At 39.9% G+C, this 21,978-nt stretch overlaps 1 protein-coding gene across 3 annotated transcripts in view; it reads left to right on the top strand.

Moving 5' to 3' along the window:
* The window catches only part of DCLK1 (doublecortin like kinase 1), a 341,441-nt gene that overhangs the window by 218,862 nt on the left and 100,601 nt on the right, over positions 1-21,978 (top strand). For all 3 annotated transcript variants that reach the window (XM_004577534.2, XM_004577533.3, XM_004577538.2), the window contains exon 5: positions 20,988-21,104. In XM_004577534.2, the coding sequence (XP_004577591.1) occupies positions 20,988-21,104 (117 nt within the window). The remainder of the gene's footprint in view (positions 1-20,987; positions 21,105-21,978) is intronic.

A 21,978-nucleotide genomic window follows, 5' to 3' on the forward strand; every position in this document is an offset into this window, starting at 1 on the left:
AATGTAAACTAACACAATAGCAAATCCCATTTTTACTCAACAAATAAAGAGTTGTAAAAGTATAGAGAAAACCAGTGTCATTCAAAGTCCGTGAGAATGTTGATGTGTACCAAACTACACCAATTCGTAAAATTTTAAGACCTATCTGTCTTTGACCATTGATCGTGAAATTCTATTATGTTCGTACAAATTAAAAAAAATTTTTTTTGACGTGCAGAGTAACAGAGAAAGTGAGGAGGAGGAAGAGAAATAAAGATCCTCCATCTGCTGGTTCATTCTCCAAATAGCTAGGGCTGGACTAGGTTAAAGCCAGGAACCCAGAACAGCATCTCAGTCACCCACATAAGTAACAGGTGCCAGGCACTTGGGCCATCCTCAGATGCTTTCCCAGATAAATTGGCAGGAAGCTGGATGGGAAGCAGGGCAGCTGGGACTCAGACTTGGGCTCTGATATGGAATGTTGGCATTGCAAGTGGCAGCTTAACCCAGGGTGCCACAGCTCCAGTCCCTGTCTCTAGAAATTATGGTCGCAAAAGTAGGTTACCAAGTTTATTGCAGTGTATTTATAACCACAAATCATAAAAATCTAGAGGAAAATAATAAATGCCATCAGTAGATGTTTTTCCAAATTATGATATATCATTTAGGACTAATAAGAACTAGTCAATATGGCAAGTTGTCCAATATGTATTACTAAGTGAAAAAAATTAAGGCATCAATATTATGTGCTATGTATCAACAGAAAAGAATACAAACAAATGTCTGCACACAAAAGCGTATCTTGTATGTGTATATATGTATTGATATTTTATCACCAGGTAGCCAAGCAATGATCAGTGATCCTCTTTGGGGTGCTGAGTGAAGTGTTAGAGCAAATAGGAGAGAGAGAGTTTTTACCTTATGCCCTCTTTATTATTTGGATAAATTAAAAAAATTTTAAGTATTTTAAAACTTCAGAACATTTTTACATGTGAATAGTAACATTTGTTTAATATAAAAAAGCATAAAAATTTTAAAAAAAGAAAGAAGTCTAATGTTTTAAATCAAGGTGAATAAATTTTGAAAACCTAATCAAATATGTCCTTTTGCAGTATGTCTTTGTATGCTTATGTGTATTCTCTGTTCTTTTTATAATTTATCTTTTCATTTATAAATAATGCAGGCATGCCATTAAATATTCTCTTATAATGCATTTTAAATATGTCATTATGAAATATGATAACGTATTGTCACCCCATTTTTCTTTATAAAAAGGATGTTGAAAGGAAACAGTTATTAAAGTAATAGAGGCTTATGGAAATAAAAATATCCTTGAGGTGGATTGAGGAGTGAGAGTCAAAAGCTGAATTTCCTCTTTAAAAATAGTATCTATTCAAGCAGATGGTTGGCCTAGCCATAAATATGCTGACATTCAGCATCGAAGTGCCTTGGTTACATACCCAGCTTTGGCTGCTAACTCCAGCTTCCTGCTCATGCAGACCCTGGGAGGCAGTGCAGATGGCTCAAGTAACTGTGTTCCTGGCATGCACACGGGAGGCCTGGACTGAATTTGCAGCTGCTGGCTCTTGCCCTATTCCAGACCTGGTCATTGTGGGCGTTTGGAGAGTGAACCAACAGAAAAGAGCTCTGCTTGTCTGTATTTCTCTCAAGTAGAAATGATCTTTATGATATATGTAAATATAAAATTAATTCATTTTCATAAAAACAGATAATGGAATGAATTTAAACCCCAGAACGTATTCTACTACATTCCTAGCACAGTAAGTGAAATTCATTTGAATACTTCGAAGAAGAATGAGAAACAAATCAAGTTGCAGTAGCGTAAGAACAAGTCAGGCACTTTAAGAAACCATAGCCAAGAAAAACACGAAAGATTTTCGTATGACAGAGCACATTGCCCCATTTCCTGATTTGTTTTCTTCTCTTTAATTTTTTTGCATTGTTTGAATTTTTGTAATGGTTTTTGTCATCATCACAAAAGTATTCAACTCATTACAAAACATTTGTGATAGATTATTTCCAAGTAGGAAATTATGCATAAAAATATTATATTTTGAGTGTGTGAACATGCTCTGTTAAGTGAGGCCCAGTGGACTGCACTGAAATCCTGCTGTTGCTAAGAAACCATAGTGTAGATGTCTTCTCTCTTAGCCCAAACGATATTTTAGGTTTCTTTAATTTATGTCAGGTACAAGATGTTCCAAGAAGAATGCAGCATGCAAAATTCCTTGTTCATTTTCTAGCAACAGGAAGGGATTATTTTAATTATTTAAATACATCTCTTGATATTTTAGGAAAGAAAGATTCCTTCTATGTGAAATGACCCATGAACATGGCTTGACATACTATTCTTTGTTTTGGAAATGAAAGATTGAATATACCATGAAGATGCAAGTTTACCTTGCAGCTCACATTCAGTCGCAATTAATCAGATAAATATCTGACGATAGTAAGCCTAACTACAAAAGCAAGTTAGCTATTGGAGTAGCTATGAGTTACTAGAGGTAACTGCCTTGGTGGATTGCAATAATGACTCATTTATTTGATGGCTGAAGGCCAAACACATATAGAGGATCATCTGCTTCAGGTGGCTTGGCTGAAAGTCAGCTATAATGTAGTGCTTCTAACCAGATCCTTTTCACTGAAAACCACAATCCCTCCCTAATCCTATATACTGTCACCTATACTGGCCACCTTCATAAGACCATGGTGTTAATTAGTTTTTGAAATGCTGTAACCCAGAGACTTACATAAGTACTGCCTGGGAGATTCATTTCAAGCCCCATTTGACCCCTTGGTGCCGAGGTGATCTTCAGACAGATTTAAGGGAAATACGTCTAGTTTTTAACCCAAGTTAGTTTTCTCCTAATGAAAAGGAAAAGAGGCTTTAGATGTTTCTAGCTTTTTTCTTCTTTTCTTCACTTCAGAACATGTACCCAGAGCTGTAATTTAATGTCTGTCATTTGGAATGGAGGGGGAAATAGATACATGGCTCGTGAAGAGGGTAGTTTAAAATTAAACTCTACAAGTGAGGATTTTATTAGGCAGTTGATGTGAAGGATATTTCTCATTAAAAACAAAGTTGAAGTAACAAGAGAGCATGAGAATCAGGATACGAAAGATCACAGTTTTTGGCAAAAGTGAAGAAAGGAAATCTTAAGTTTTCAAAGTGACACATAAAAAATTACCCACAAGAATTAACTCAGTCCTAAAATGTTAACTTTGCATTTTGACTATAAAAGAAGCAGAAGAAACTGTTAGGAAATTTGGCTGACTCCAGGAGAATGTAGCAATTACATCTTTACATATATGTGATGTGTGGATACGTTGTACTCTAAAGGCTTCTCTTATTTAATGTAAAAACATGTAAAGCACTTTTTGATGAATATGTAATGCTTAAATATTTTATGGAAAACAGAACAATATTTCAACATGTGCATACAACATAAACTGATCAAATTAGGGGATTAGCATTGTCATTTCTTTATCTGTCCGTAGGAGCCTTCTAGCTCCTTTCCTTCAGCTCTGCAAACAGTATGCTGTGGACCATGATGAAAGCATGTTTCTATGGAACTGTGTCGTGAAAATAATATCCAACTTCTCTGTCCTCCTCCCCTCCCCTGACATTTTCTATTTTTATTGGTATTGCTGTGCACCTAAAATAATAGCCTAGCCAGGGCCTGGCATTCGTCCTAGCAGTTCAGTAAAATCCCAGCTAAGACACCTATGCTACGTATCCCTGAGCCTGGCTTTGATTTCCAGGCTGGCTTCCTCCTAATACAGACTCCAGGGTAGCAATGTTAACTCCAACTTGGCCCACTCTCCTGTGTGACTGTTTACAAAAGCTCTTTCACATGCCATAACTGATTAGATTACACAAATAGATAACTGGCTGCTTCTTCAGGATTTCAAAATAAACTGAGAATTTTTCTTAACAATGATAATAAGGATCACTCTGGCCAAACTAGAGTTTTCAAATTTACTCTTTGGTCATCCTTTTTCTCCTACACTCTCTTCCTCCTGGGAGTGGAAAAGAGAGGGTTAAGAACCAAGGCAGCAGCCGTTGGGCATTGTAACTCAGAATGTACCACCAAACACCCAGTAACCAGGGCATCTGACACATCACCCAGCTGATGGCAAAGCCACAGGCTGGTAGTGCACTGCTTACACACTTAAAAAACAAGTTTAATTTATTTTTCATTGGGAAGGTTCCTATTTGTGGAAAGAATAAGAGACAGATCTGTAGAGACGAACTCCCATTCTGAAATATAAGCACTTCAGATAGATTTCTTCTTTCCAATTGTGTTTCAAGCTAATCTTTAAAGAAAATTCATTTAAGCTGAAAACACAGTTGCCTTCTCAGAACTGGGACAAAGTGGTGATGGGGTGACTATAGAGACTAATAGGTTCAAAGCTTTGAAGACCCTAGCACATGTAGACATGTAGTGTCTAGAATTTTTTTGAACTTGTATTAAACCTATGAGATTTTATCTCTAGGTTTCTACATCATTTTTAAGCTAGTTAATCCTGAAATGAAATGGTCTGTTTTCTCTGAAACAGTGAAGAGCCAGGAAAGCTCTCCACTGACTACAAAAGCTGCCCTAACGTGTGGGCGTAGCTGCTGAGTTATGAAGGAAATGGTCTATTTCATCCCCATATCCTGTGTTCTCTCATGCTGCTTTCTTTCAAGAGCACCCAAGAAACCCATAGGCATCACCGATTCACAGAAAACTAATTGATATGCAGCACTTAATTTAATTTCTCCCATGGAGCTCCCAGGTGGCGCTCTTCAGAATGCTTTTCAGAAAAAAGGCATTGCTTCCGTATGTCTATTGGGGACTTTTGCTAACATCCTTTGTTTCTTTAGGAGAGGTACTTCTGTTATACCCAAACAGGTTGTTAATTGCAGCATTTAAAATAATCCCCGAAACATTGTAGGAAGCGGTGTTTGGCTGCCAAACTTGTAAGACTTGCTATGAAAGGAAATCTGATTTTTTTCTCCAGAATGTCCTTAGCCTTTTTTATCTATCAGCTTTTCTGAATGTCCTAAGGAACTTTCTCCTACAATTTTAATCTCCTCCCTCAGATGATGTGAACATTTTGAGTACAGAACCCCTTTATGTTATCTTCATAGTAATTTTCATAACTTAAAAATAATCATAAAATATTACCCAAATTTTACTTCTTCAGTGCATGGAATCATTATGTTATTAATTTTGCATTCTAATACTCTGATTATTTTAATTTATGAATCATGAAGTCCCAAACTAGAGGTATGAATTTACATGTAGGAAAATATGAATTTGAAGATCTTAGGTGTGATATGTTAATTCAGTTCTTCCAAATGCATACATTTGTATTACTTGTTTCTTCCCTGAAACAGCTAAGTTTGTCAGCCTCTTTGGTTGCCCCTATTTTTTGAAGCTCTTAATTAAATGCTCTCAGAAGTAGAGTTCCATCATTAACCCTTTTAAAAGATTTTATTTTTATCTTATTTGAAATAGAAAGGCAAACAGACAAATACTAGAAGATCAACCATCCATTGGTTCTCTCCTCAAATGTCCACGATAGCCAGGGCTAGGGCAGGCCAAAGTCAGGAGTCCAATTTCCAGGTGTCCTACAAGAACGGTAGAGTCGGGTACTTGAATTTTCTGTGCTGTGTCCCAAGGTGCACATTTACAGAAAATGGAATGGGAAGTGGAGTTGCTGGAACTTAAGTCATGCACCACAATATCAGATGTGGGCATCCCAAGCAGCAATTTAACTGCTGTACCAAATGCCTGCCCTTAAAGCATCATTCTTTACTGTCACTTGATTCCTATATAATCACGTAACTTCAGCTTGTCATTTGTTGTGACATTTGATTTACTTTGATCTACACGAAATTTTGACTATTTGCAGTCTATGATAAAGTTGTGATCTTGTTTTCTCAGTTGAAATTTTTATTATTCCTCCTTGAGATGACAATGCAGGCTCAAAGATGATTTTGGATGGAGAATCTTTCTTGACTTTAAGACAAGAAGACAATGATGTAGAGATTGAGATGCTAGTTAACATGTCCGCACACTGATACGCCGTAGCAGGGTGCCTGGGTGAGAGCCCTGGCTCCACTCCTGAGTCCAACTTTCTGCTGATTTCAAGCAGTCTTGGAGGCAGCATGGTGCCTCAATTGATGAGGTCTCTGCCATCCACTCTTGAGACCCTACTTGATTTCTGGGCTTTGACTTTTGCTTTGTCCAACTCTAGCCATTATAAGCATTTGGGAACTAAGCCAGTAACACGGTCTCATGTATACAATGTCGACTTGGGTTTGGCGGTTGTTTCTCAGCAGGAGACTCACCCAACTTCTCAAACACAAGCATCCTTCCCGGTTAAAAATATCTGCTTTCAATCAAACTTGATGTCCACTTCCCAGGACATGTAGAAGAGGATAGTTGCCTTTCTGGAAGCCTCCTTTATATGAGTTCCTTCTCCTGGCAAAAATCTGATCCTTACTGACCTAGGTTTGACCTAACAGGGAAGGCCCACCTTACACAGGGTTCTTAACTGTGCCATTGAATCTTCCTCAAGTGTACACTTTTCAGGAAACCAGCTTTTCAAAACCTCTCTGATTGTAAGAATTACCTGGGGTACTTATTTGAAATAGAAACCCCATGCCCACTGCTTCACAGCATTTGGGGGAAAAACTTGGGAAACTAAATTTTTGGTAATAAGCCTGAATGATAAATGTTAGAGCAGAAAAACCTATTCACCCTGATTGAGCATAATACAACGTATACATGTATTGGAATATAACATGGTAATCCCATACAACTTGATGTGTTGATTAAGCTTTTTTTAATTTCTAGAAATAATAACATCCAAGTGATTCGTATTATCAGGAATGTCTGGAAACACTTTCATAAAACATTCTCTAAATTAGATGTCTGACTATATCTGTTGTATGAAACTTCCCTAAAGTTATTTTTATTTATCTTAAACTATGGCCTTGTTTCTCAGATTCTGATGCCAGAATCATAATCAGCTTGTATAAGACCCAGATGCCTGGCCTATGAGATTGAAGTCTGTAGAAAGGGGGCCCAGGAGTCAGTTGTGCCGTCTCATACTACTACAGTTGATTTCTGTATCACAAATCTTTGAGACCAGTTGATCTAAAGGTTGATTTCCATCCTTTTAGAGCATTCTTAAGCTCTAATAGGAACTAAAATTCTGAATGTTGGTAAAATGTGTTTTCTATTTCATTGGTGTGGGATGGGGCATGAGGTTCTTCAAGCTCCCAAGTGATGCAGAGCTGTCAGCCCACAGATCACATAAGCCATAGTCTTCCACAGAACTCCCTAACCAAAGTAGTCTAAACTGTTAGACATCACAGAGCCTCAGAACTGGATTTAATGTGATCCAGCACAATGGCTCCATTGCTAAATCCTCACGTTGCAAGCCCTGGGATCCGTTATGGGTGCTAGTTAGCATCTCAGTTGCTCCACTGCACGTTCACCTCCCTGCTTTTGACATGAGAAAGCAGTAGAGGATGACACAAGACCTTGGGACCCTGCATGCATGTAGGAGACCTGGAAGAAGCTCTGGGGGTCTCCTAGCTTTGGATCGGCTCAGGTCCTGCCATTGTGGCCATTTGGAGAATGAGCCAGTGAATGGAAATCTTTCTTTCTCTCCTCTCTGTAAATTATAATCTGCCTTTCCAATAAAAATAAAAATTTTAAAAGAAAGAAGAAAGAAAAAAGGAAGAATTAGGTTTAATGGAAGGAAAGTGAGCCATATTGTTATCCAAGCTATCACTGGCCATAAACTCATTGTGAGAGTGCAGAACAATTTAAAACAGTCTCTTTTACTTTGTGGATGACAACACACCTGCTGTTCTGCAGTAACACTACTATGTTGCTCAGAAACTCCAAACGTTTCTCCTTTGCCAGGGAGTCCCATCCACACCTGCTCCAGCCTCAAAGGAGACTCACCAAACAGAGCACATATTCAGTTTCAATCTACACTTTTATGCTGTTTTGTTTTTATTGATTCTTTCTTTCATTTTCCTTTATTGCTCTAAGAGAAATTCTTATTCACTTTCTAGCTCTCAGTTCTTGAGTAACTCTTTTTTCTTTCTTGTATTTTATCTTTCAGATTTTTCCCATTTTGCAGTTAATGAAAACCAGGTGGTGAAATTGTATCAGTAAATACAACATGTTCTTCCGAAGTCTGCTTTCAGTTGCATCTTAAGATGTTTGTTGTTTTTGCAAATTCGAATTGGGGTAAAAACTGAAAAATAAGAGGGATATGTATGTGTTGCTTTTTAAAGACTGATTAGTTTTGCTAATTTATCTCCTTGTACTTTTAGTCTAGACCTTTTTTTTCTAGATGCCACATTGCATAATTACTTCAAATCCTAACTCTCTGAATTTCTTTCTGTAATTAACAAAATGTATTTTCAGTCGATATACTGGAGAATAGCAAATGCTTTCTGTTCTGCGGTTGCACACCAAATTGAGTTTCTAAATTATTTCACTGCCCCGCATGCTGTCTCCAATGATTGCACTGCTATATGGGTAGGTCTAGGAAAGGAATCTTTGGTCTCAAGGAGCTCGAAAGTCTTCTTTTCATCCTGCAGATAGATGATAGGTCATGGTACAGTCTTGGCCTCTCTTGTGCTTTGCTGTGTGAAGCCACAACATTTGCAGGCCTGTAGCAGAACGTGCCAGTGCAAAAAAACAAAAAGCATTTCAAAGGATTGTCCTGCTTCCATGCTGTCTATGCGCAATGCATCCTTCAGTTTTGCAGACTCATCATATCCTAAATTGTTTCTTGCTATGCATTATATCTTCACCCTGAAGGAAGCCATCACTATTTTCCTACCCAGATTCATCCCCTTGAAATCTTTCTCCACACAGCAGCCATAGTAATCTTTGTATACTCAGATCACATCACACCACACCATTACCCTTGTTTTCACCCCTTCTATCACTTCTCATCTTGCTTAGAGTAAAGTCCAGCTCTCTCACTTGTTCTTCCCAACCTTGACTTGATCCAGTTCTTGCCTTTCTGTCTTGCTTCTGATCTACATATAACCGGCTTCATGCTGGACCCAGAATTCAACTGCATGTATCCTCTATACCTAGAGTACTTTGCTGACCTCCAGTTTAGAAAAACAAAAACAAAACATTTTCAAATGATGGCCACAAGGAAGTTGAGATCTGAATAATTAAGAAAGTGAAAGTTGTTGTTCTGTAGTTACAGCTGGTGCAGTCACAGATTAGGGAGACTGTTGTGAAAATAAACAGTCTAACCAAAAGAGAAAGCAGCTTGCTGCAGCAGGGAGTCTTCTGAGTTTGGGCAGAGACTCAAAGGGATGCATAGCAGTGGGGAAGCTTGATAGTGCAAAATGGGCAAGCTCAGGTGTGCTCTAATGGAGGCAGTTGGCAAAAGGAAGCAGCCAGTGACAGGATCAGTTAGGGGGCATATTTGGCTTCTTCTAGTTGATGTTATATTGGAAATGGGACCAACAATTAGGAATCAGTAGTTCATCATGTCCTGGTCTATTGGCGCCGATTGTTGCAGTTTTCATTTGGCTTTCTGGGTTGAGGATGCTGCCTTTCTGGCTCATTATCATAGAAAGAGTTGTTTTCTTGGGCAGGTTGCTTCAGGTAAAAGCAAAGAGTTCTATTTCTCATGTGCCCCGGCCTATCACGTGCCCTCTCTGGTCATCTGTAAAGACAGTTGGATTATCATGAAAACTTTACGGTGCATTGTACTTGGTCTGAATATTATGGAATGTGAGAGGAGAGGCTCTTGGCATCTGATTTGGTCAAATCTCTCATTGAAGATTCACAGGTCTTTCATGTGACAAGGATCAAAGTCAGCCACGAGGCGCTTCTTGGCTTTTGTAACTGCTTTATTTTCAAAAGACAGAGAAAACCATTGACCTAGTGATGTCAGCCAATAATGAAGCAGCCTTCCCCAAGAGAACAGATGAAGACAATCTCAGAGGAAAAAGGCTGCCTCCTGCCACATATGTTACTGCTGGTTCTTATGGGAAAACCAACTCACCAACTGCACTTATATTTGAGATCTGACCCTGATTCCAAAGCAGTTAAAATGCACATCATTGTATTTTATAATGGCAGTGCTGCCAGGTTTAATGAGTAGAGTTATAAATCATTCATCTCACTAGGGCAAGAACAGACAACTCCATTGAAGGCTTGACTTGTGCTATTTTAGTGTGGGTTCCAAAAAGAGTCATTTTGGAACTCAGGTAATCCCTGGAAGAAGGTAAAGGTCTTAGAGTGCACTGGTCGAAGGCCATGCCCCTGGCCCTACTGCAGTGCTTGTTTTGCATGCATCGTTCAGTGTGGAGGGCATCTTTCTCTACCCTGTGCATCTGTAATCTCTTCCCTCCTCCAAACTGTCAACTTAGAAATCATCAACATCCCATCTCCATGTTTTCACAGATGAATATGGCAATGAATGCAGATTAATTTTTTGAAGAGTTATTTATTTGAGAGGTAGATGGAGAGAGGGTGGGGGAGAGAGAGCTAGGAAGGAAAGGAGAGGAAGAAACACACAGGGAGAGAGACAGAGAGAGAGAATTTTCCACTTGCTGGTGTACTCCCCAAATAACCACAACAGTCTGGGCCAGACCCAGACCAAGAGCCAGAAATTCCATACCAATCTCCCATGAGGTGGCAGGGATTGAAGTACCTGCATTAAATGCCACCTTCCCAGGCAGAGAAGCAGGAAGCTTGATCAGAAGTAGTATAGCTGGGACTCTGGTGAGCACTTTGATATGGGCTGCTTATGGACTGCTGACATTGCAAGTAGGGGTTCAAACATCCCTTTACAATACCAACCCTATGCTGATCCAATTTTAGAAAGACTGTAAAGAGCCTTCAGTATTGCTGGCTGTATTACCTATACTGTTGTAGATACATTAAAACCCGTCACTTCATATTGACCATAACCTACAGACAAAACGTGCAAAATGAATTGTTTGGTGACCCGGGTAGGTGATTGGTGATAGGTTCATTTATGCCATCAAAGAAGAATTTAGGAATTAATGGAGAGATCCACAGGCCTATTGAAGACATCTTACAGTGGTTCTTAACCTGGGGCAAGATGCAGCTCATTTTTGGTCATCATATCTAAGGAATTGCTAGGGAATCTACTGGACAGAGACTAAGGATGCATCTTTAAAATTTTTTTTGTCCTATTTCCATAGGCTCAGCGATCTCCTCTTCCACAACAGCCCCCAGTCTCCCTCACCTCCACTTTTTCCCTGGTATATTATTACAATAGTATAGTCCTTCAACAACAGTCACAAGTAATAGATGCCTCTCACAAGAAGCGCTAAGCAGTGTAATCAACATGTTAGAAGAGAAGAACAACACCAGTTTCAGGAAGTGAAGATCTGCTACTTAAAGATACAAGGAAGTTTTTCTTGCCTAGTATCTGGAGATTTTTCTTCTCCCTTTATCCACTACTCTGAATCTCAGATACAACAAGATGAATCAGTCTCCTAGAATCATGTGGATGAGCACATTCAAAGGTGAGGCAGTAATCCAGTAGGAACCTGGGTTACCAGGACTCACCCTTTAGGACCCCAAGGAACTCTGGACTGTTAGGAAAGAAGAAATTTTATTTAACAGATAGGAAAAGGGAGAGTATTTATAGGGAAGAAAGCTGTTGTGGGTTCAGCATAACAAACGATGCAGATGGTTTAACCCTGAAGTCTTAAGGGTTGATGGATTAAGGGTGGAGAGTTGATTGATTGCAGCAGTTGAGAGGTGAGTCTGGTAGGAGGTTGTAAGTCATTGAGGGCATCCTTTCAGAAAGTGGGTCTTTTGAGGCATCTGGCTATGCAGGTTGAGTACTGCTTGGCTTTTTTCTCTGTTTCCTGATTCTCCAGGTGCTAACTCCTGCACACCCATTTTTCCATCTGATATCAGACTATTAGGGCTGCCTGATCCTGACCTGTGAACTGCCAAACCATAATCCAGAATAAATCCTTTCTTTCCCAAGAAGTTTCTCAGAGGTATTTTGGTGAAAGTAATGAGAAGCTGACCAATAGTACACAATCCACACAGTCTGTCTTGCAGTGATTCTTGCGATACTAACACAGAAAACCCTAGTGCCCTAAGCTTTCTGCAGATGTTATGTAACTGTCAATTCTCAGCCAGTGCCTCTGGAACCCTGCTGTGTGGAGCATATGGGTGCCAGCTGGAGTGCTCACAGGGTGTTCAAAAAGTCGGGCTGGGCCAGTCAAGGTGCTGGTTCAGACACACGTGCTTGTATTTTTAGACTGCACTTTTCCAGGACTTTACTCTTTTAGTAAGTCACTCCAACTGATGCCTCTGTTTCCAACTCACTTGGCTTCAGGCATTTCTGTTTAACACAAATTTACTTATTTGTTGACCTAAGAGACTGAGAGTAAGAGGGAGAGTGCTCCCTTTTGCTGGTTCAATCTCCAGATGCCTGTGAAGGCTAGAGCTGGACTCCATCTCCCACGAAGGAGGCAAGTGTCCATCATGGCTGCCAGGTGCACACTTGCAGGGAGACAGAGGAAGGTATCAAAACAAGACATGCTGGCATCTTAACTGCTAGACTGAACTGTTACCCTGGACCTTATTGTTTAAAATCTGTGTTTGAGAGTGCTTCAATATTGAGTGCTTTCATCTCCAACATCCTGCATGTGAGGCTTGGTGAAGTTGCACTTGTTCCAAGCCCTACAGGTGGTTGTAATGGGAGTGTTCCTGTAGTATCAAGTTGATTCAAAAACCAGGTAGAACGGAAGCAAGATAGGCTCAGCCCTTCTAGTGTATTGTAGTTAGGACACATACAGGCTGAGCTTTACTCTGAGGAGCCTGCATTTGCTAAAATAATGCAAATTTGAAATGTGAAAGTCCTTGCATTTCCCCAGGAATGAAGTTCAGTGGCGATTTCTACCAGGAATGCACTGCTCAGCACAGCCCTCAGACCAACTGGTGACTCATCTGAAATGGTTGAAGCTTTAGAATCCATGAGATAGGATGTGGTCTATCCCCCAGGCACTGAGCTGAGTGGTCCATATAAACAGGATGTTCCTGATTAGAGGGAAGAATGGACCCAGCAGTCATTGATACCCTTGGTCTTCTTTCCAACTTAGAGAGCACAACCATGTAAGGGCAATGTGTTGGAGAGTTGAGACAGCCAGAATTGTCAGTTCTCTCTTTGCATTATTGAGCTTGTGCCATTTTTATAAAAAGTCTCTAGAACTGGATGTGCTCCCTGACTCTTTTGCATAGAGTGACAAGGAGAGATACCATTCCATTTGGAGGCTCTGCACCTTTGCCAGAACGAGAGGAAGCTCATCTCTATAATGAAGCATCTACAGTTCAGGATGGATTCTCTAGAAGAACTTGCCCATCTCCTTGACAGTTTGAAACAGTGGGAATAGAGAGAAGTTGTTTGGTCTCTGCCTGAGAATACTGCTATTTTGGCTAATTTTAAAAAGAAACAAAAAATTCAAGGAGTAAAAACTTTCCTGTTTAAAGAGTTTCCCCTAGCCGGTGTGTATCAGACCACCACGGTCAACCAGACACACAGAGACTCCTTTTCCTTTGCTTTGGTTCAGGTTCTTCAGAAGGTTCAAGGATACTCCTTCAAACGTGGGTGTGCTGCGCATGCTCAGGTGAGCTGTAGGTGCCTGCAGTGGAATCTGTCATTGTTTCTATTCTTCCTAGCCGTCTAGAACACTTCAGCCTACCTACCAGCTGTTCCTAAGTGGGGGGACATTCTGTTGAAGTGGAAAGTCTCCTGCCAAAAGGAATACAGCCAAAGATGTCCCCCATCCTTCCTGCACATCACCATCTGGGATGTCTCTAAATCTGTCCATCACAGAATGCCCATTTCTTGAGTGACTTGGATGAAAGGGACAACATCTCAGCTTCTATTTTACCAAATTCCAGAACAGCTGTAAAGCATTACAACAGACCATTGGAAAAGTGGTATTTTTCAGCTCAAAGAATGATCAAAGGAATCAGATCTTGTTTGACTGCTGTAGGAAGTCCAATCACCAATCATGTATTTGGTCTTAATTTTTATATGACTGACTTGCTATATCTACAGTTCTAACATCTATGGGCTCAACCAAATTATGAAACCAAATTGGATTAATTTAAACCACATATATTAAAATACTGTCCTCCAGATTTCATCAGTACCAAACGGGTAGACTTTCATTTTCCTTGTCCTTATTCCCATGTGATGAGTATTAGGTAGTGTAAGTCATAGAGGTGATTTGATGTACACCGGAGGCAGTATGGGAGAATTGTTCTATGCAAATACTATGCCATCATTTAAGGGACTTTAATATAGATCTTGGTTTCCATGGATGAGGGGTAGCATCCTAGAATCAACTTCCTGGATGGCTATAATTTGAGTGGTTTGTGGTCTTCAGAAGGGATTCTGTTAGCTTCTGCCAACTCACTCACCTATAGTCTTTAACATCCCCTCCCATGAGTTTGCATTGTCCAGTGTCTCCACAGCCAACAGAAAGCAGCATCTTGAGAGAGTTGATAGCAAAAGACAGGGGAGCCAAACGCTGTCAGAATAAAGAAGTGATTGCTCCAGATGAGAGGGGAATAGGGAGTGCTGCTCTCTTCCTAGCTGGAGGTTATGAAAATGTCTTTTGTGGGAACAATATTTTTTTTCTTCACTGGCCACTTAGATTCCATTATTCATAATGTTTCTAAATTGTGGTTTTAAGCTGACAAAGATTTTGGCCTTCTTTCTAGAGTAATTCACCATTTGTGTCTCCTCAGTGCATTTGTCCTGACTATAAAATGCAATCCCCATTTAAGTTAATTAAAATATTTAAAATCTAAATTTTAGTGGGAAAGAGGGTTATTTGTGTAAGTATTTTTTCCTGTAATTTACAGCTAGGCACTGCCTTGTTCTTCAGCTGGGCTTATTTTGACTAGGGAAAAAACAAGCTACTATATATTTTTTGTTTGTTTCTGTTTCTGTTATTCAACCCAGAATTTCAGAATTATTCTAATCTGCAGCATGACTCATGAAGCTTCACCCCATCCTAAAAGCAAGTGCTACAAGATCTGTAATATTTGTAATTATCTTTCAGACTCCATGGTTCCTCCAAGCTATATTACTTCATTAGAAATTCACTTCCTGAAGAGAGTTCTGTGTTTCTTCTTTTCTGATATACTAGATACTTGAAAACAAAGGCAGTTTGAGTATCCAAAAGACTTAATTTCATGTTGATACAAGTCTAACTGTTGTCCTATCTCCCAACCGTCATCATCTTCTTGTCTGTACGCTGAGAGAATTTTCCAGGCTTTATTCATGGGACACTTGGGTTCTGATGTGAACCATGTAGCCCCTCGGAGACCCAGTTTCCTCATCTATAAAAATGAGAAGTTGAATTAGCTCTATAAATGCTTAAAGTTGACACAAACAGTAGCACAATCAATAGCACTTGGGACCAATATTTATTTAGCAGCTATTACAAGCTTTATTTACAAGTAACTTATGTTAAGTTACTAGTTAGGATTCAATGGATTGACAGTGTGGAGAGGCCGACTAACAAAGAAATAACGATGATTCTTTCAAAATATGGTGGGACCAAGTACACAAAAAAGCAAAAAAGAAATGGTAGAAATAGCAGGACCAAAAATTCTTCTGCGTACTTCAAAAATCTGATGAAATGCTTATATTTCCTCTGATAAAATTGAGCTGTCTCACCAAGATATCAAGTTTTTTCTAGTAGCCGGGAAAATGTCAGCTTGGTGTGTTGAGATTGGTTCTATTGTGCTGATCAGGAGACCCCAGTTGGTAGATGGAGCCAAAACTAGCAGCTCTAGCACCTATGGCAAATAGCTTGAGACAAACCCTAAAATCAACTTTTGAATTCATGTTGTGGCTCATAGATGGGTGATATTAACAATGTGCACCATCTGGTAGCTTTCTATTTTAAGTTTTCATTATTGCTCACTACATGTGTTGCATTTTAAAATTATTGCTTTAAATTTATGTGACCTCTAAATGCTCTAACCTAAGACAAAAAGTCCCGGTCATCCTGCCCTTGTTGTGGTCTTGATTTTGATTTAAAATGAGAAAAATCTATTGTTACTTAAGAGCAATGTACTCCATAAATCAACATGTCTCAAACATGAGATCTAAAAAATAAAAATTAGGGAAAAAAAGTCTTGCTGGTGAGAAAAACTCAGGCGCCTACTGTTGGGTGGTAAGTATTTCATGTTCCAAAATATTGTCTTTCCTTGTATCACAGCTGTAAGTTTCAATAGCAGGCACACCTGTTATGTATGGGCTCCGGTTTGTGTTCCAGCTGCTCTACTTCCCTTCCTATCCAGCTCCCTGCTTGTAGCCTGGGAAAGCAGCAGAGGCTGGCCCAAAGCCTTGGGACCCTGCACTCACATGAGAACTAAAGGAAGCTCCTGGCTTCTGGTTCAGATTGGCTCAGTTCTGGTCATTGTGACCACTTGGGGAATGAACCAGGGGACAGAAGATTTTTCTGTCTCTTCTCTCTGTAAATTTGCCTTTCAATAAAAACAAATCTTAAAGAAGAAGAAGAAACGAGCATCTTTTGCAGGACCATCTGGGGAGGCTAGCACAGCCACAGGCACTCGAGTTGCAACTGTTGGAGAAGATGAGGCAGGCTCAGAAATCCTGATGGTTTCCTCTGCTGGGGGCCATGAACACAACCAGAGAAAGATACAAATACTAGTTTCTTGAGAAACAATCACTTCTCTCTATCTCCTCACCTGCTTTCTCTTCTGATATATTTCCTTCCTATACCATTTAAATTCTTAACAGCTATTCTATGTAACTTATCTCCTGATTGTAACATTTGCATTTCATAGACACATTCATATTTTTTTACTAAGCGATATGAACTGCTTTATTCCTACAGAGTGTACCGGGGAAAGCATTTTTTTAAACTTAGAAAAATCGAAATTGCATGAATATGGAAGAAAAACGTTAAAGTCAAGCATCAGGATTAGATCTGGACTGACTGTGAGTTACTTAAGTATAAAATGGTTAAAACAACACATAATGGAAAATCTGGTAGATTAGACTTTATCTTTAAACTGTATGCTTAACAAGAATATCACCTTTAAAGGGCTAATATACCGGATACTGTTAGGATAGCACTACAAATTACACCACTACTCTTAAGTCTCAGCTGCTCCTATCCAACTCGCTGCTAATGTGCCTGGGAAGGCAGCAGATGTTGGTGCAAATATTTGGGTTCCTACCACTCATGTGGGTGACCCAGGTGGAATTCCTGGCCCCTGATGTCAGCCTGATTCAGCCCTGACTATTGCAGACATTTAGGGCATGAGCTAGAGCATAAAATATGACTTTTCTGTCTTCTCTCTGTTGCTGTCTTTCAAATTGTAAATTCAGCAACCTTCTTAAAAGAACTTAAAAGGCTAATATTTCAGCAACTAGTTGCAATAAGTGTTCAGAAAATGATACATTGGATAAGGGATACGTTTTGCTTATAGAATACATTTTCACAAACCCTTAAGAGAAAGAACATCCCAACTGCAAAGAAGCAAAGGGTTTGAATAAGGAAATGTATAGAAAAGTGTAACAGAGACCATCATATCCAAATGTGAGAATACATTGCAGCATGCATCTCTACCTTCAAATCAGAGATGGACTGCCAATGAAACTGCCAAATATATCCTGACAATGGGATGCTGTACTCTCTTCCGTTGTCCATATCTACAATGTCAGAACACAGTTAAATAGCAGAATGATGGGCTTATAACTCTTTATGAAGAGCTATACATTGTAATAATAAAGCACATCCCTTGGAACATGCTCCACATTGGAGACCCTGGGATGACCGTTTTCCATCGCTGGATACTGAGGCAGTTGGGGGGCTGGGTGCAGCTTCTCTCCTTATCTTCCCCACTCCTGCACATACAGGGGGAAGAAAAAGAAGATTTGGAAACAATGGTCTCACCCACTTTCCCCTGGTTTTCGATCCTTCCCACCCTGGTCGACTATGTAAGCATCATCAAAAATAAAGTAACAAACCAAAAAAATGTGTAAAAAGAAAAAGATAATAAAGGGGAAATCAGCGAGTGGGTGGGGACTTGGGGAGGGAGAGAAGGAAATCCTAGAGCCCATGGAGCTGTATCATAAAATAATGAAAAGAAAAGAATAAGTCGTTTTTTTTCAGAAAAGAAATTCAAATGGCTAACATATTTGTGGAAAAACATACATGACATTGGCAATCAAGCAAATTCAGGTTTCAAGCAGTGAAATCTGATACTTGCTTAGAATTTAGCAAAGATTTTTTTTTTTTGAAAGATACCATGCAACCTCAACAAGAGGTCAGGGAAATGACTAGTCACAGATTGTTGATGGTTTAATCTGTATCACATTTTCAGGAGAGCAGCTTGTCAACAGTTTTTTAAAGAGCACTTCTTTCTCAGCTTATGAAAGCCACTTCCTTTAGCAAATATTTCTGAGTACTTACAGTGTACCCCTAGTGTCCCATTACCAGAAACTAAATTTTGGGTGCCAGGAACTAAATCTAGCCTAAGAAAATAATTTTGGTGGTATAGCATGCTAATCCTCTGCCTGTGGTCCCAGTAACCTATATGGGCACTGTTCATGTCCCAGCTGCTCCACTTCTCATCCAGCTCCCTGCTTATGGTCTAAGAAAGCAGTGGAGGATAGCACAAGTCGTTGGGTCCCTGCACCCATGTGGGAGACCTGGAAGAACCTCCTGGCTCCCAGCTTCAGATCAATCCAGCTCTGGCTGTGTTGGCCACTTGGGGGGTGAACCAGCAGATAGAAGATCTCATTCTCATTCTCTCTCTCTGTCTTCCTGTAATTCTTTTTTTTTTTTTAGCTTTATTTTATTTTTATTACAAAGTCAGATATACTGAGAGGAGGAGAGATAGAGAGGAAGTGGAGCTGCCGGGATTAGAACCAGCGGCCATATGGGATCAAGGCGAGGACCTTAGCCACTAGGCCACGCTGCCGAGCCCATCTTCCTGTAATTCTGACTTTCAAGTACAAATGAACAAAATCTTTAACAACAAAAAAATTTCATAACTGCACATTGATTAATGAGAGTGTTCTTGAGTAATTATTATCATGGGATATTGCAAGAAGTTTGATATTCTTCCAATGGTAGGAATTTGGTTAAGTAATTATGGTATTCTATGCAGAAAAAAATGTCCTACAAGTATTAAGGGACAAGATACAGTGGTGTGGTAAGGGTTGGTAACAGGTCAAATGCTGGTATACAGACAAATGCCAATGTTGTTTAAATATATAAATGAACAAGAGACAGTTATAAAAGTTCGTGTTAACTTCTTCCCAAAAATGTATAAAATGATCATGGTTTATTTGGAATGTTTTGTTTATACTACAAGCATGTAATTAAACTACATGTATATATATTAAAGTGGTTTCTGAGAGCAGGGTGGATGGATTAGTACAAGATTATTATTAGTCAAATACAATTCACTAAGAGGAAAATAGAAAGCTCTTTGCTATTTAACATGTTCAGTGTTAAAGTTAATGAACATGGCCACTAAGGATTTAAATTCAACGAAATAGAAGTTGCTTCTCAACCTCAGGCCAAGAACCACTTCACACACAAAATGTCAACTCCTACAACTTCAGGGCCAGCCCAGAGGGCTTGGGCAATATCACCTCTCCATCATTTCACCACTTCTAAGCCAATGCTGGCATTTTACACACATCACAAAGACCTACAATAGTTACTGTGAGGACCTCCAGGACAATGAACTTGAATCTGTCATGATGAATGGAATCTTCTGTCATCACATTTATGGATTTATGAGGTTGATCTTTCTTCTAACATTTTTCTTGGAAGAAAGAACAATTTATTCTAAAAGTGACACAGATACAGAAATAACTCAAGAAGTGGGTGGAGAGAGAGACCAACAAAAGAACCTCCTTATCAACCTGTTCCCAATTGATCAAAAATACGAGGGTACTTCCATTATGGGAAATACGACTAAAAGATAAATTTATTTGAGTGTTGAAAGTTTTCGAATTTACTCATATCAAGATTCTTTAAAAAGTTTGTGGAAGGGTGGGCATTTGCTCTAGAACTTTAGGCACCCACATGCTGTATCAGAGTACCTAGGCTTGATACCCAGATCTAGCTCCTGAATCCAGCTGCCTGGCATTGCAGATCCTAGCAGTGAGGGCTTAAATAATTAGCTTGCTTCCATCTAGATGGAAGTGCTTGACTGATTCCCAGCACCTGGCTTCAACCTGGCTCCCCCTTGTCAGCTGCAGACATGAGGAGAGTGAACCAATATGTGGGAGTGTGATCTCTCTTTCAAATAACTGAATGTTTGTGAAAAAAGGCCTATCAAGAAAAACTATACAAAGAAATGCATAGATTTTTAAACTGTTTTGCACCAGACTGTTTCCCTTAATTTCACTTTTCCGCATTTTTTATTTTTCTTGCAAGGTAAGTATATAGAGAGGAGGAGAGACATAGATGAAGATCTGTCCAGAGCTGAGATGATCCGAAACTAGGAGTCCGAAGCCTCTTCCAAGTCTCCCACCTGGGTGCAGGTCCCAAGGCTTTGGGCCATCCTCCACTGTTTTCCCAGGTCACAAGCAGGGAGCTGGATGGGAAGTGGGGCCACAGGTGTTAGTATTGGCGCCTATATGGGATCCCGGGGCGTTCAAGGCGAGGACTTTAGCCATTAGGCTACCGTGCCAGGCCCATTTCCACTAACTTTTGAAAATATGGTTTTGGTATCTTCTTGACTTCCATGTCTAAAATGCTGTGCTTTCTCCATTTCCCTGATTCTGCTGTCACATTAGAGGCTGTGATGAGCAGGAGCAGGTGTGATGCAGGAGGGTGGTATATTCCCATCCCAGGTTTCTTGAGCCGTCTGGAATGGCGTGGGTGGCAATATCCAAACCTAATGTGTGGTGGTTGTTCTTTTCCCCAGAATGTCGCGTGGTGAAGTCCACCTCCTACACCAAAATAGCTTCATCATCCCGCAGGAGCACCACCAAGAGCCCAGGACCTTCACGGCGCAGCAAATCCCCGGCCTCCACCAGCTCAGGTAAAGCCCCAGAGACTGCCTCGTCTCTGACGCAGGATGAGCTGAGGGTGTGTGAAGCCAGAGCGGGAGGCTTTTCACTTGGTGTAGATTTTAGTGATAAATTTAGAACATGGTGGAGTGGATGAACAGATTTACCAGAGTCTAGCAGGCTGGCTGGAAGAAAAAGCAGCAAGCTCGGAAGAACTTCCGTAAGGAAAGCTCAGGAAACTCAGATTGGCTCCCAGATAGAGGTGCACTACTGAATCTGAGTTATTTCTGATATAGAAGTTCATCCTTCAGACTCTGTCGAAGTATGTGTTCTATTTGGGACTGGCTTGCCAAGAGTTTCCAACATGTCTTCACTGGCGTGCTTTTGTCTCTGACGTCCATTCCTTTTCATGGTCTGGTGCTCAAAGTAATGAGATGGACAGTGCAGTGACCCTGGGAGAGGTTGTCTTTCAGTGTGAGCAGGTGCACAAGTTTAGCATCTTAGCTCAGCCTTCTTCTTTGGTCCTAAAAGCCGACATGGGTCTGGGTAGAGGTGCCTTGTTTGTTGCTGGTGTCCATCTCATGAACAAGGTTTGTGTTGCTGTTGAAGGGAATTGTTTATGACATGACTTAAATGGATGAACAGGAACCATTAAGTGATGTGAACCTCAGAGAGATTGGTGCCTGATTTCATGAAGACAGAGAAATGTCTTTAAATTTTTAATTGAATTGTAAATTTATTTTGTACTTTTAACTGGTATATGATCATTGTACATGTTTATAGGGTCCTGTGTGATCATTTGTTACATGTATGCTTTGTCTAATAATCAATAATTATACTTGGTTTGCATATCCTTTTGAAATGGTTATCATTTCTTTATTGGGAGGTTTCAAACACCTGGCTTCT

The sequence above is a fragment of the Ochotona princeps genome, chromosome 12, assembly GCF_030435755.1.
Source record: "Ochotona princeps isolate mOchPri1 chromosome 12, mOchPri1.hap1, whole genome shotgun sequence".
NCBI lineage: Eukaryota > Metazoa > Chordata > Mammalia > Lagomorpha > Ochotonidae > Ochotona > Ochotona princeps.